Genomic DNA, 14,145 nt, shown 5'->3' with positions numbered 1-14,145 from the left:
AGGGGTCGCCTAAGACCATCGGAAAACACATATTAGGAACCAAGACACCACTCTCTCTGTTGCAGCCTCACTGTCTTCCATCTTCTTTTCCTTCCCCCCTCCCGCGAGCTTGTGATACCCCTCAGGGCCTCACGTTGCCTCCCGGAGGACTCAGCTGTTTGGCAGCCAGAAGTTGGAGCCACTCAGCTGTTGTTCTGGACGCCCACAGAACCAACATCCATGCTGCCAGGTAGAACAGCGCCGGCCGCTGGTCTCCTTTGCCGCCCCGCACGTTGTCCTCGACTCCTCCCCTGCTCATTCATGTCGAGGCCCGGGTGCTTGACAGGGAGAGAGGGAGGGAAGGAGGAAGGGACTCTTCCTCCTCTCCTAAGGTTCAAAGCATGACCAGCTTCCCAAGGGCGCCACAATCCCAATTCATGTGTTTCTGCCGTACCTCTTCGGCGCTCCTGGAAACAGAGTGGGCGGAAGAAAGCTTAGCTAGGCTAAGCAAAGAAAAGCCATAGTGCCGCGAGCTAAGATCGCAGGCAGGCCATGGAAGGGGGTGAAGAAGAGGAAGGGGATTGGGAGAGAGGAAACGCCAAGCTTGTCCTCGCCTTTCCCAAGGACCTCCTGCGCTACCTCACAGGAACAGATTTACACCGCAAAAGTTTTTCTCGCACAGAGGAGAGAGGAAAAACAATTACAGAACACTCGGGAATCCCTTGCAAGGCACCATGTACCTTGTTACTTATTTCCTAATGCCTCCCCCCCGTGTTTTCTGCTCCACCCCAAATTCGCCCCCCTTCCACTTTCCTTATGCAGACATCTATGGTCTTAATATAGCCCTCAGTCTGTCTCCATTTCAACACCCCCTAAAATTCTTCATTCAGGCAGGCTTCCAGAGTTTGGCTGGCAGGATGCAGGTAGCCCCTCCCCCCTGTCCTGCTGCCTCCCATGGCACTGCGCCTCCGTACCTCAAGTCTCAATGGCACAGGACCGCTGGCGTGGTCCCCAATGGCTGCTGACTCGCTCCCCGCTGCCAGCGACCATGCAAGCCCTGGCAACTGCTCAAGGCTAAGAAGCAGGCGGCTGGGAGGCTACCACCACACCGACCTCTTTTGCCCGTCAGCTGACGACCCCTGGACCTGCGCCCGTCAGCTGGAATGTCCGGCAACACTTTGGCCGGTGAGGAAGGCAAAGGGAAGGCCGCCGCAGCGCCAAACTCTGCACCCGTCAGCTGGCAACCCCCAAACTTGCGCTTGTCAGCAGGGAGGTCTGGCAAGGGAACCTGCTGGCATGGAGGGTGATGGAGAGATGACGGCTCAGCAGGTGGGGTCCTGCCTGCCCGCAAATGTCGGGCCCACCCGCCCCATCTGTAAAAGAAAAAGTCTTCCACCCAAGCATAATTTTTAAGGATTTTAAGGATCTTTGAGAGGGAGAGAGAAATAGAGAGAGGGAGAGAAAGAGGGAAAGAGAAATAGAGGGAGAGAAAGAGGAGAGGGAGAAAGAGGGAGAGAGAAAGAGGGAGACAGAGGGGGAGAGAGGGAGATAGAGAAGGAGAGGGAGAGAGAAAGGAAGATAGGGAGAGAGAGAAAGGGAGAAAGAGGGAAAGAGGGAGAGAGAAAGAGAGACAGGGAGGGAGAAAGAAAGGGAGAGAGGGAAAAAAAAGGGAGAGAGAGAAAGAAAGAGGGAGAGAGATTAAATTGGTAACATGGTTGTTCAGTGAATCTTGGTTTCCCCACTAACTTTGCTTGCAAAGGTTGCAAAAGGTGATCACATGACCCTGGAATAATTTTTTGGTTGGGGGTCATCACAACATGAGGAACTGTATTAAAGGGTCGCGGCATTATGAAGGTTGAGAACCACTGGCTTAGAGCAAGAATATTCAGAGAATATTGAATATTTCTGGAAAACAAAAGGGAATTCTTTCCAAAATAAGGAAAACTGTTTCTTTAATAAGGTATTAAAACTACTTCACATGGAAATCTATGTGATATAGAAACAGCTCTTATTCTGTCTGTCTATCACCATTTTTACAAATAACTCAAGGCAACAAATATACTTAATACTCCTTCCTCCTCCTATTTTCCCTACCACAACAACCATATGGGGTTGGTTACACTGAGAGATAGTGACTGGCCCATCATTCAACTCACTTTCATGGCTAAGGTGGGATTTGATTTGGAAGAACATATCATTAATTTCATTTCTGCAGAATCCCTTGGCTAAAAGTCAACTGAAAATTTCTTAAATCAGTTTCTGTATTTAGGTTTTTTATTGATAGCAGAAAAGATTATGTTAAAATATTGATTTTCAATCCATAAATACTAAAAAAATGATTGCCCAAATTCAAAGCTCATTAAGAACTGAATTATATCATTTGAGGACTGGAGGCTACAACGTATCAAAAACAATTGCAGTTTTTGGGTATGTCTAATTTAATGAAGAGAAGGACTAGGGATGACATGATAGCAATGTTCCAATATCTAAGGGGCTACCACACAGAAGAGAGGCTCACATGAAGGCAGAACAAGAAGCAATGGACTAATCAAGGAGAACCAACTTAGAAATAAGGAGAATTTTCCTGACAGTTAAAACAATTAACCAGTGGACCGGCTTGCCTCCAGAAGTTGTGAATGCTCCAACACTGGACATTTTTAAGGAGAGACTGAACAAACATTTGTCTGAAATGGTACAGAGTCTCCTGTTTGAGCAGGAAGTTGGACTAGAAGACCTCCAAAGTCCCTTCCAACACTGTTATTGTTATTTTAAAATGTTCTTTCCAGAGACAAAAGGAATTAAAAACTAACATAGTATCTAAACCAGCGGTCTCTAACCTTTCTGACTTTGCGGACTAGCAAGATTGCCTGGAGAAATATCAACAACCTAAGATATGCAGATGATACCACTCTGATGGCAGAAAATGAAGAGGAACTAAAGAGCCTCTTGATGCGGGTGAAGAAGGAGAGTGCAAAAGTTGGCTTGAAACTCAACATTAAGAAAACCAAAATCATGGCATCCGGCCCTCTCAATTCCTGGCAAATAGATGGGGAAGAAATGGAGGTAGTGACAGATTTTATTTTTCTGGGCTCCAAGATCACCTCAGATGGGGACTGCAGCCAAGAAATTAAAAGACGCTTGCTCCTGGGGAGGAAAGCTATGGCAAATCTAGGCAGCATTCTAAAAAGCAGAGACATCACCCTGCCAACAAAAGTGCGTATAGTCCAGGCCATGGTTTTCCCAGTTGCAATGTATGGCTGTGAAAGTTGGACCATAAGAAAGGCTGAGCGCAAAGAATTGAGGCCTTTGAACTATGGTGCTGGAGAAGACTCCTGCGAGTCCCTTGGACTGCAAGGCGTTCAAACCGGTCAGTCCTAGAAGAGATCAACCCCGACTGCTCTTTAGAAGGCCAGATCCTGAAGTTGAAACTCAAGTACTTTGGCCACCTAATGAGAAGGAAGGATTCACTGGAGAAGAGCCTAATGCTGGGAAAGATTGAGGGCAATAGAAGAAGGGGACGACAGAGAATGAGATGGCTGGATGGAGTCACTGAAGCAGTAGGTATGAATTTAAATGGACTCCAGAAGATGGTAGAGGACAGGAAGACCTGGAGGAACGTTGTCCATGGGGTCGCGATGGGTCGGACACGACTTCGCAATTAACAACAACAAGGGGAGGGAGGAAAGGGGAGGATTCCATATGTGAACACAGCTCCATTTGCACATCTTTAGTGGGCCACGGCCCAGGGATTGGGGACCACTGCTCTAAGCAATTTACAGAGTCAGCATATTACCCCCAACAATCTGGGTCCTCATTTTACCAACTTGGAAAGATGGAAGGCTGAGTCAACCTTGAGCCAATAAGAATTGAACTGCTCGCAATCAGCAGAATTAGCCTGCAATACTGCATTCTAACCACTGTACTACCATGGTTCCTAATAATTGGATTTTAAGGAAAAAGTTTTATAGATATGAAAAACAATATAACATTATTAACTTACTTGATCTTGATTGCTGTTTTCTGTCCAGTGTTTCGAGTATCTGTTCTAATGAGATGCATACTCCAAGATTTGGCATTGAATAGTATTTAGCAGCTAATGCAAAAGCCTGGACATTAATCAGCCTCTGAGTATTTTTACAAAAAATGTTGTAAAATCCAGATTTATCTGTGTGGAAAGAATAGGAAACAGTTTATAATAATGAAACTGGATGAAACAGGGCATCACAGAGCAAAACTTTTCAACCAAGGTACCTGAAATAGGCCTACTGCATGTGTTCAAAATACATGATCCATGATTCCCATAAAATTGAAATTTGATAAATTTTATAAAACATTTTATGATATATTGCAAAATACAAAATACAATATAATTTCATATGGTCGGCTCCTGGTGCCTGTGCTACACAGTTCAACATAGGCTATTTTCAAGGCAGATACATTTCTGAATATCTCCCAGAATTTTTAAGAACTTTTCAAGTACATTAGCTCTGCCAATGTGAAGGCATTGAGGAATCTAGTAAAGAAATTTCTATGAAACAATGACTCAGTAGGACACAGGTTGTTACTTTCATACAGTTTATGTATTTTATGTTCATTTATTAAATAGCAAGTCCTCTTTCTGATTTATGATGAAGCAGGAAATATAATCAATCCAATGAATGTCCTTGCTGTGTGTCAAGTGGAGCAGAATCAGTTGAAAAATTGAATACCAATGGAAGGCAAATATATAACAATTCTTTTGTAACTTTAGAATTATGAAAATCATGAGCAGCATTTTTAGTGAATTTTAATATGGATTTTTTTTTTGGTTTCTAAAACAAATAGGACAAATGCTCAAGAATTTTAATTCATGGATAAAGCTTTCATTTCAGTTTGGTATCTATTAGACTATACAGCACATGAGATTCTAAATGCAAAAAATATGGTTCATATGTACACAGGACAAGTGTACCAGTTGTCTGTAATAAACCACATTTTTTTTCTTTTGGATGCAATACATAGCAAAATTATACCTTCTAGACTAAAACCGAAAACTAATCTAGGAACCATCCTGAAAATAATCTCCTAATAATGTGGAAATGTTTATTTTTCAGTTATAAAAAAAGAGAAAAAATGTTGGCTTCAAAAGTCTACATAAATCAATTAGATAAGATTATCAATTACATTCAAAGAGAAATCAAATTATCTCAGTAATATTTAAAACTCTAAATACTTTCCAGAAGTTTGGAAAAGTCTAAGATCAGTTCCTGAATTGTAAACAATACTAATATACTAAATAAAGGAGGGAGAATATCATGGAGTATTAGCTTTTATTTATATGTATTAATTTATGTATTCCCTTTATTTTTTTACATAAAGCTGATTCTCATTTTCCCCACAACCATAATCATGTAAGGTGGGTAGGACTGAGAACAAACGACTGGCCCAAAGGTTCCATCCAAGAATGCTGATAGCTTTGCTTCAGAAACCGTCATTTTAAATATATCATCATTCTTTATTAAATGTACTATGTGAATTGCTTATAATGCATGCTCGGTTGAGGAAATGGAACTGTATGAATTAGGACTGCAGGCATAATAAAACTAAGCAGGTCTATTCCAGGGCGGGGAAAGAGAGAGGGAGAGAATGAGAGGAAAAAAGAGAGAGCTTGCCTAGGGAATCTCCGAGTTCCCAAAATCCCTGTTTCTCAACCTAGACAACGTGCTAGCTGAGGAATTCTGGTCCGCCTTTTAAAATTACCAAGCTTGAGAAACACCGCGCTAAAAGATTAACGTTGTTACAGCAGAGGTATTTTAAATCTATTTCAAATCTTCGTAGACCGAACAACCACGTCCCGATTTCAGGTGGTGAAGAAAGAAATGAAGATGCCAGCAAAGCTGACGAAGACCGGACGGACAGAGCGGAGGGAAAGAACTGGGCAGGAGCGAGGCGGCGCTCGTCTCTTAACGCTTGTCCCCCGGACAGCGCACGCCCTGAGGGCAGGTTCTATTCCAAGAGCTCAAGCCAGCGCCGGTAGCTTTCCCGATGGTGGCTCTTACCGGCAACATCCTCTAAGGGGCGCTGCGGAGTCGGCTCTTCTAGGAGGTGCTGCAACCTCTCTCCGCTCAGCGCGCCCAGCACCGCCTCGGGAGAAAGAGCTACGAACTTCTCCCACAGCCCCCTCGTGTAGAACTCCACCGTGTGGGTCTGGCACAGCGGAAGTCCCCACCGGAGGAACTCTGCGACTGCCCGTAGTCGCTCAGTTACTGTCTTCCCGGAAGGCTCCGGAGGCAAAGGGTAATTCTCTCGGGAGGCGGCCGGCGGAGGCTTCTGAGGACACCTGGACATGGTGAACCCAGCACAGAAACTGCGTGCCAATCATCGAGGAGAAAATTCTGGGAAGGAATACCGATAACTCAGCATCGATGGATCTGGTTTTCGCCTCCTCCCTCCCTCCCTCCTTCCCTGCCTTCCGTGCTTGCTCGACCTTTCTTCCCAGGCAAAGTGAATCAAGTGCCGAACAAAGCTATATCAACGTTCTTCCCAATTGGATACCCCTGCAGCTGAAAAGACGTCGGTGACACCTTTTGATGACATAGACAGCGTGCGACAAAACTGAACAGATTGCCTGATGGCGCCAGTTGGGAAGCATAGAGACTCTCCGAGCTTCAATAAAAATGGAGGAAAGGAAAAAGCTCCGGCTGGTCTGATTCGGAAGCAGCCCCGGCGATGGGACAGGGGAAGCCTGAAGGAGGGTATGAACCTCACAGCTGGGCGAGCCAAAGGGGAAAAGACATTATGGTTTCTCTGCAGCGTGGTCTCTTGACGTCTTACTTTTTTCCGTGACGCTAAGCTAGATATCAAAGCTAGCTGATTTTTAGTGGTCTCGAAAAAAGCAGAAACGGGCCGGACTGAGAAATTAACGACGCGTAACCTGGAAGAGAACATATCATTTCTGCATTTTTACTATTTTGGCAAAAATGTAATATCACTAGTTGGAGAACATTTTATTAATACAAGATTAGTCTATTACAGTGTTTCCCAAACTTGACAATTTTAAGGCATGAGGACTTCAACTCCCAGAATTCCACAGCCAGCGTTGCTGGCTGTGGAATTCTGGGAGTTGAAGTCCTCATGCCTTAAAATTGTCAAGTTTGGGAAACATTGGTCTATTACAACAAAGAGCAAGAGTCACACAGTACATAAAATAGATGATAATTTTGAGCATGCATATTATATGCAAAGGATTCCCACTACATTAAAAAAAAATAACTACTGATTTTGAAATTAGTGAGGGAAAGTACAGCCACAGAGAAAGACAGTTATATCCCATTTGAATAAAGAAATATGATTTTGTGTATCATATGTTAATAAAGACAAATGATTTGTATATCATATGTTAAAGAAAAAACTTTATGTGGGCGTACTTTTTCATATGACTCTAGCAGCTTTTATATATAACTTAGCCCAGGGGTCCCCAAATCCTGGCCTCGCCCATTGGGAATGGGTGCACAAAGGGCAGACAAGTACTTAAAGCTCCATTTGTGCAAATGGTAACCATCCCCTTCCCACCCCACCTGCGGCCAGTCTGCAGAGCTGGAAAGTTGGGGACCGCTGACTTAGCCAAAGCTCTAATTGTTATGTAACAGCTGATATTGAATTTACAGGTGGAAGAGAGAAAAGGTTATGGTAATATGTATCCATGAATCTTCTCAAGGTGTATACTTTGTAACCAATTAATCACTACCAGATACAGATTGGTGTACAGTTTTAAGTATCAGACTGGTGAGTGGTACATGTTACAAAAGAAATACATTCATTAAAAAGTAAGTAATCTTTTTGTCCTAAACTTTTAGGTCAAGGTTTTGCCATTTGGAGAAAACAAAAGATTCAACGTGACTACAAAAAGTTACTTAAAAAGGAAAGAAATGTGAATCCACAGAGGAATGTTGGGTATACCGAAGATTATCCCGAACACCTGAAACATCTTTATTTAGCTGAAGAGGAAATGCTTCAGAAACAGCAGAAACCTAAATATAAACCAGTAGTACTTGAAGAGAAGGAGATGGTAACTTCAGAGTAAGAATGCTACTGTTCTTAGTAAAATGTTTTCCTTCTTTATAGTGATTTTATTAATTAAAATTACAACAATAAAAACTAATACATACTTAAAAATAAAACAATGAAAGAAAAAATAGTGCAGAAAATAAAAATGGAGAAAAATAGAGAAAGAAAAAATATAGTAAAGAAAAATACAGTAATGACTTTATTGCAACAAGTATAAACAGTGACCCTCTCTTAAAATAAACAAATGATCTCATCTTCGAGTATCCCATCACTTACGTATAAACAAACCTTTAAAGCATTGTCATTCAGCCCTGATTTCAGCAAAAGTTTATTAAGGCTTGGCAGACAGAACATCAGCAACAGAGAGAACAATCTTGATCAAATAACCAACTTTATATTCTTTCCTAGCAGTCTTTTTTATTCTGAATTTATAAGTGTTCTTGAATGCACTCTTTAGTTCCTTCTAGAGCGTAACCTTCAAAATTCTATCGTATATTTTTTTAAAGAATTTAAAATAAAAATGTTTTCCACAGAGAGGATTCTTATAATTAATTCCAAAATCTTATTTCCAGTTTATCTGGACCCTTAGTCTATTGTAACTTTCCAAAATCAAAGCTCTAATCATCCCTTTGCTGTTTATTTCAAAAAAGTCCTTAAACTTATATTTAAAAATTTATTTTGCTAAAGACTTGAAGGAAACTCACCCAGATTTGTCAATCCAAAAATTCTAATAGTTGAAAAGCAGTTAACAATTTGTGAAAGTTATTAGAAAAGGGAGTGTGCAAATCCAATGACCTTTTAAAGATACCGTGTTTTCCTGAAAATAAAACTCGGTCTTTGTTATTATTTTTGCCTCCAAAGGAGGCACCAGGTCATATTTTCGGGGGGGGGGTGTCTTTTCCACTCTCTTCGCTGCCGTAGCACTGACAGCCCCACCCAGCTGGCACACTTCTGCAGCTGAGAAGAGCTCAGGAAACCTGAGGATCAAAAACAGACTGAAGAGAAGATAAAACAGTTCAGGACAACTACGTCGAGATGGAAAAATAGACGATTTGTTAATCCTCTCAAAAAAATGGCAACCGGATGGTTTTTTCTACGTCAACCAACATACAAACAATACAGGGAGATTTGATGACTCAAAAGCACGGACATAGAAGATGATTTGGCAAAGAAAGAAAGCTAGAATAAGACTGAAGAAAGTTGGGATTTTGACTTACTAGTGAATTAAAATAGAATATACGCAAATAGATAAAATGTGTACTTTGAATACTAGATATTGTAATGAGTGGAGATAAAGAAAACTTTGGTCATTTAAAACTTGGAAGTATAAATATTAACAGTTAAATTTGAATGTTGATTTGCTTATAAAAGTTAAACGTAAAGGTAATTAAGATAGATATAAGCTAAAAATTTATCGATGAATGTAATATCTTATTTAGTGGCAATAATAAAAATTATTAGCTTAAATATGAGATAGTAGCTATTAAGAGAAAAAGAGAGGAAGTATTAAATGTTGAAATAACAGAAATTTTGGTTACTAATTTTAAGATATTTGGAAATTATCAGAAAATAAGAATTTTATATTCTATTATTAATTGGTTGATGTAAGATGGTGAGAACTCAAATAGATAAGATGTGTATCCTGAACATTAGATCCTGTGATGAATTGTGATAAAGAAAATTGGAGTTATTTAAAACTTGGAGATTATAAATATTAAATGTTAAATTTAAACATTAGCAGGAAACTAAAAATTGGGAAAAACTAATCAGGACATTGATTGTCGAAAAAGATTGAATGTTAAAACAACTAAGATATGTATAGACAAAAATTATTGACAAATGTAAGAAAGTTATTTTTATTTAAGCAATATAATAAGAATTATATTAATTTAAATATGAGAAAGTAAATACTAAGGGGAAAAGAGAGGAATTATTTAATGTAATATTTTGAGATCTGTACTAAAGATATTTGTATATTATTGAATTACTGACCAACTCAGCCGCCACATTGTTTTTCAAATATTTAAATGTAAAATTAGAAAATTAATTTAAGAATTTTTTATAAAAAGAGAATGGAGCTCCGACCTGCATTTCACTGGGGGACCCCACAGAAGAAGTGGACCAGCGAGGCGAAGCAAGTATCAATCCATGGGAGGCCTGGCTGCAACATTAAGCAGGTGTGGGGCGCATGGGGCAACTCCACTCCCCATCCCTGCCCTAGCTTAAATTTTAGGCATGCACCTTGCCTCAAAACTAGGGCTTATTGGGGTAGGCTTATATTAGGCCCACCCCCCAAAAATCGAGCTAGGGCTTATTTTGGGGGTAGGTCTTACTTTTGGGGAAATATGGTATCAACCATGGTTTGAACAAGATTCCCTCATCTCCCACGGAAACTTGCTAGACATTGGTGTCTTTGGTCTCCTTGCAAGAAACATTTGCCTGGAGCACTTGTGGGTAATCTCAAGCTCCCAAGAGATAGTACAAAGAGTCAGTATATTTGCCAGCTCTTCATTCCACAATCATCAGCTATGCTTTTAACAAGCCATCTTTACTTCACTATTTCTTCCCCGGAGGCCAATTTTAAAATTATTTCTAGCCCTGTTCTCCAGAAAAGTTACAATAACTAAATAAAGTACTGGGCTGAAGCAAATAATAATCTGAGGATCTTTTCCATTCATCCATTCCACAGGTTTTCAGTCATTGAATCAAAGTTCCCAACTGCTTAGATATTATAGTTCTGCTTAACCAAAGGCATATTTTAATTACCAGTATTCTTGTTTAAAACAGGAGCAATGTGATTCAGAGAAAATGTAAAGCAAAAACTTCAAACCAGAAAGCAAAAGAGGATTATGAGAAAATAAAGATTGAACGAGACAAGAAAAAAGAAGTAAGTAACTTTTAAATAAAGTCATTAGTTTTAGGGCTATATCTTGGTGTTTTAAATTTTATATAGGCAGTTTGTTACTGATTTCAATAATGCTGATCCCTTTTGAGTATTTATAGGACTATATAATCTTAAAACATGTTTAGGTTTCAAAGTAGAAGTTTATATAGAAGAAACTGATGTCAACACTTGCACGCTCTGTCCTGTGAGTTAAATGAGAAGGGCATTCAGAATGTATGCTGATAGATGGTACTTTTTGTTATATACGGTATATAGTTGCAAAGATTGAAGCAGCATGCATAATATGAAAGAACTCTAAAGCAGTGGTTCTCAACCTGTGGATCGGGACCTCATTTGGGGTCGAACAACCATTTCCCGGGGGTCACCAAACAACGCAATCTGCCATTTTCCTCCCCTTTTCCTTAGCTGTGCTACTCCCTTTTATTCTATTGGCTTTTGAAAGCCAATAGAATAGACTCTCTTGAATAGAGTCTAATTCTATTGGCTTTCAAAAGCCAATAGGAATTGTCCAGGCTGTCTCTGCCCTGCTGACCCCGCCAAAAGTCTCATTCTGCAAACGGTGCTGCACCAGTTGAGTAGTCCTCGACTTACGACCGGTTGAGTAGTCCTCGACTTATGACCGGTTGGGGGTCATAGCATAAAAAAGGTTGAGAACCACTGCTCTAAAGGAATGGAATAAGTATAGGTCTTAATGATTCCAGTTTTTTTTTTTTTTAATTTCAGGCAGCCAAAAAAAGGAGAGAAGAAAGAGAACAAGCTCAAAAACTTTACAAACAGAAGAAAATGGAAACATACAAAATATTAAGTAAAAGGACTAGAAAAGGACAGCCAAATCTAAATTTACAAATGGAATATCTGCTTCAAAAAATCGAGCAAAAAGCATAACTTGTCACATTGTTTTAAATTACAGACACAAAAAAATAATATGAACTGGATACGGACTTTTTTTCTGTAATGGTCTACCCTTTCATTTTGTAGTGTCAGCTCTTACTAAAGCTTATTAAATTATAATGGAAATATTTTTGCCAATTTAGATCTATTTGCAAGGATTTTAAAATTAAAATTTGAATAGTCTTATATGAAAATGATCTTTGTTTTAAAAAATGCAGGTAAAGTTTTGGAATGCATGTACATTTGTGCTGATTTAAAAAATCCTTTTGCTTTGATATAATTTCTGACTGGGCATGTGTAGAACTGTATTGCTGTTTTTAGTACAACTGGTCTTCTGTTTACTTAAAGTTTGCAATACTTTGTTTTCCTCTGTTCTCTGTTTTCTTGTGCATATATTCAAAATGTAAATGACTATGAGCAAAATGTTCTTGGCATAACTTGATAAAATACAAATAGTTTGCCAAATATAGTGTAATTAATACTATGATAAACATGAGCATATAAAATGCATACAGAAATATAACAGGATTAATTTTAAAAAACAATAATTAATGGGATTTAGTTGGAACATTGCAGGAAATTTTTTTGTATGTAATCTATATCTAGATAGAGATAACATGCAACACTGAAAATTACAATAAATGGTTTAAGAATATCCTCAGCAACCAGATGCAGGTCAATACTACTAAATACTTCATAAGCAATCTTCAAAGTACTAGCAGAGGTACTTTTTTATAATTTGTTCAAGAATTCTATAATGAATTGCAATAATTTAACATGTACAGTTGTATGAAAAAGAAAGCACATCCTCAAGTTCCATGCTTTACCTATCAGGACATAGTAAAAATCATCTGATCCTTAGCAGTACTTAAAACTGGGTAAATACAACCTCAGATGAATATCAACAACACATGACATATTATACTATATCATTTATTTTACAAAAAGCCAAAGTGGAGAAACCATGTGTGAAAAACTATATACACTCTTAATTGCTTCCATAAGTATGAAGAGGCTAGAGCTGGGATTGCAATTTTTCTCCATCCCTTTGCAGGGTCTAGGATCTTTTGCCTCCCACCTTTGGCCACACCTCGAGCCTCCTGCCTCCGCCCATTTGCCTCCAGCGTTCTTCCTCGGCTGGCCCTCCCCTGCCCATTCTCCCTGGCCAATGGGCCCCTGGCCCTCTGCTTCACACCCTTCGGCCCAGCCCATTCGCCAAGGCCCCCTTTGTCCCGGGCTTTTGGCCACACAGGACAGTTAGCCACCAGCCAATTGGATGGGTGGCAGGCAGAAGCCATAGTGCTGTGGGAGCGTGCAATTGCCGATAGGGGGTTGCAGGGGTTTTTTGGGGGGGCGGCTTCTGCCATCAAAGTGTGAGCAGATTAAAAGGTTAAAACCTTGCAATAGTTTTCTTCCCATTTTTTTCTTTTCTAATTTTTTGCCTCGTTTTGCTCTTTTAAAAAGACCACGCCCCCAATGTCCTCCCCACAAAGCTAGAAGTCACACGCCATCACTGTTTACCTGTCATGCCCCTCCCAGAGCCCCTCTTTTTCCCTTCCTTTGAAGCAAACAAACAACCCCCCCCCTTGTCTCCTCCGTTCCTCCCTTCTGAATTAAAATGAGAGAAAGACAAGTTTTTTCTTTTGTGGTCTTTACATACTGTATTTAACCTGCTAGAACGAAGTGAGGGGGAGAAATCATCACAAGGCACTCTTCTGTTTTAACCTTTTTTCCTTGTCATTTTTTTGGAGTTTTCATCCTGCTTTCGTGAGAGGGCGGTGTTTTGGGGGGATAAAGCTGCCCCCTTTCCATCCCTGGTGAAGCCACCAGCTGAGCAAGATGCCCACCTGGGCCGCGCTCTTCCCTAACCAAGGTTTTCGTTGTGAGCATTTCTGTGGAGGATTGGCAGCAGGAGGCTGTTTGTTTTTTATTACCACCACCACCATCTGTCTGCTGGATGGTTGCAGCAGGTTTTAGTCACTTCTGTCTAGGGCGGGTAGGCAACCTTGGCTCTTTTATGACGCGTGGACTTTAACTCCCAGAATTCCTGAGCCAGCACGGCTCAGCTTGGAAACCTCTCCCTTTCCCCTCAGCGTGGCTGGCTCAGGAATTTTGGGAGTTGAAGTCCACGAGTCATAAAAGAGCCAAGGTTGCCTACCCCTGGTCTAGGAGGTCACCCACGAAGCAGGTTTATTTTGGGGGGGGGGATTCCCACTCCAGTTGCTGAGCTTGCTTAAACTCTCTTCCTCCTCACTGAAGCCCCCCTTTGTCTGCAATGGAGAGGCAGGAAGACCCCTGCCAGGCCAGGGATGATTGGGATCTAC

At 40.5% G+C, this 14,145-nt stretch overlaps 2 protein-coding genes across 6 annotated transcripts in view; one reads left to right on the top strand and one right to left on the bottom strand.

Annotated features, from left to right (window-relative positions):
- The window catches only part of METTL25 (methyltransferase like 25), a 34,342-nt gene extending 28,007 nt beyond the window's left edge, over positions 1–6,335 (bottom strand). For all 4 annotated transcript variants that reach the window (XR_005559070.1, XR_005559071.1, XM_039362932.1 and 1 more), the window contains exons 1-2: positions 6,018–6,335; positions 3,980–4,144 (exon numbers count right to left, since the gene is read on the bottom strand). Coding sequence is in view for 2 of the 4 variants with exons in the window: in XM_039362932.1 (XP_039218866.1) it covers positions 3,980–4,144; positions 6,018–6,306 (454 nt within the window). In the remaining 2 variants the exon portion in view is untranslated. The remainder of the gene's footprint in view (positions 1–3,979; positions 4,145–6,017) is intronic.
- A 226-nt stretch (positions 6,336–6,561) lies between these two features.
- CCDC59 (coiled-coil domain containing 59) lies at positions 6,562–12,478 on the top strand. 2 transcript variants are annotated; one of them, XM_039362935.1, is made up of 5 exons: positions 6,562–6,713; positions 7,815–8,037; positions 10,095–10,202; positions 10,813–10,912; positions 11,654–12,478. In XM_039362935.1, exons 1-5 carry the CDS (start codon positions 6,590–6,592, stop codon positions 11,813–11,815), a joined length of 717 nt encoding a protein of 238 aa, XP_039218869.1. In that variant the 5' UTR covers positions 6,562–6,589; the 3' UTR covers positions 11,816–12,478. The 2 variants fall into 2 exon arrangements, with proteins under 2 accessions (XP_039218869.1, XP_039218870.1); XM_039362936.1 differs by lacking the exon at positions 10,095–10,202.
- The last annotated feature ends 1,667 nt before the right edge of the window (positions 12,479–14,145 follow it).

The sequence above is a fragment of the Crotalus tigris genome, unplaced genomic scaffold, assembly GCF_016545835.1.
Source record: "Crotalus tigris isolate CLP2741 ecotype Arizona unplaced genomic scaffold, ASM1654583v1 scf7180000019496.3020429, whole genome shotgun sequence".
In the NCBI taxonomy this organism is placed as follows: Eukaryota; Metazoa; Chordata; class Lepidosauria; order Squamata; family Viperidae; genus Crotalus; species Crotalus tigris.
The sequence above is the reverse complement of the archived record's forward strand: the minus strand, read 5'-3'. Positions and strand labels throughout refer to the sequence as shown.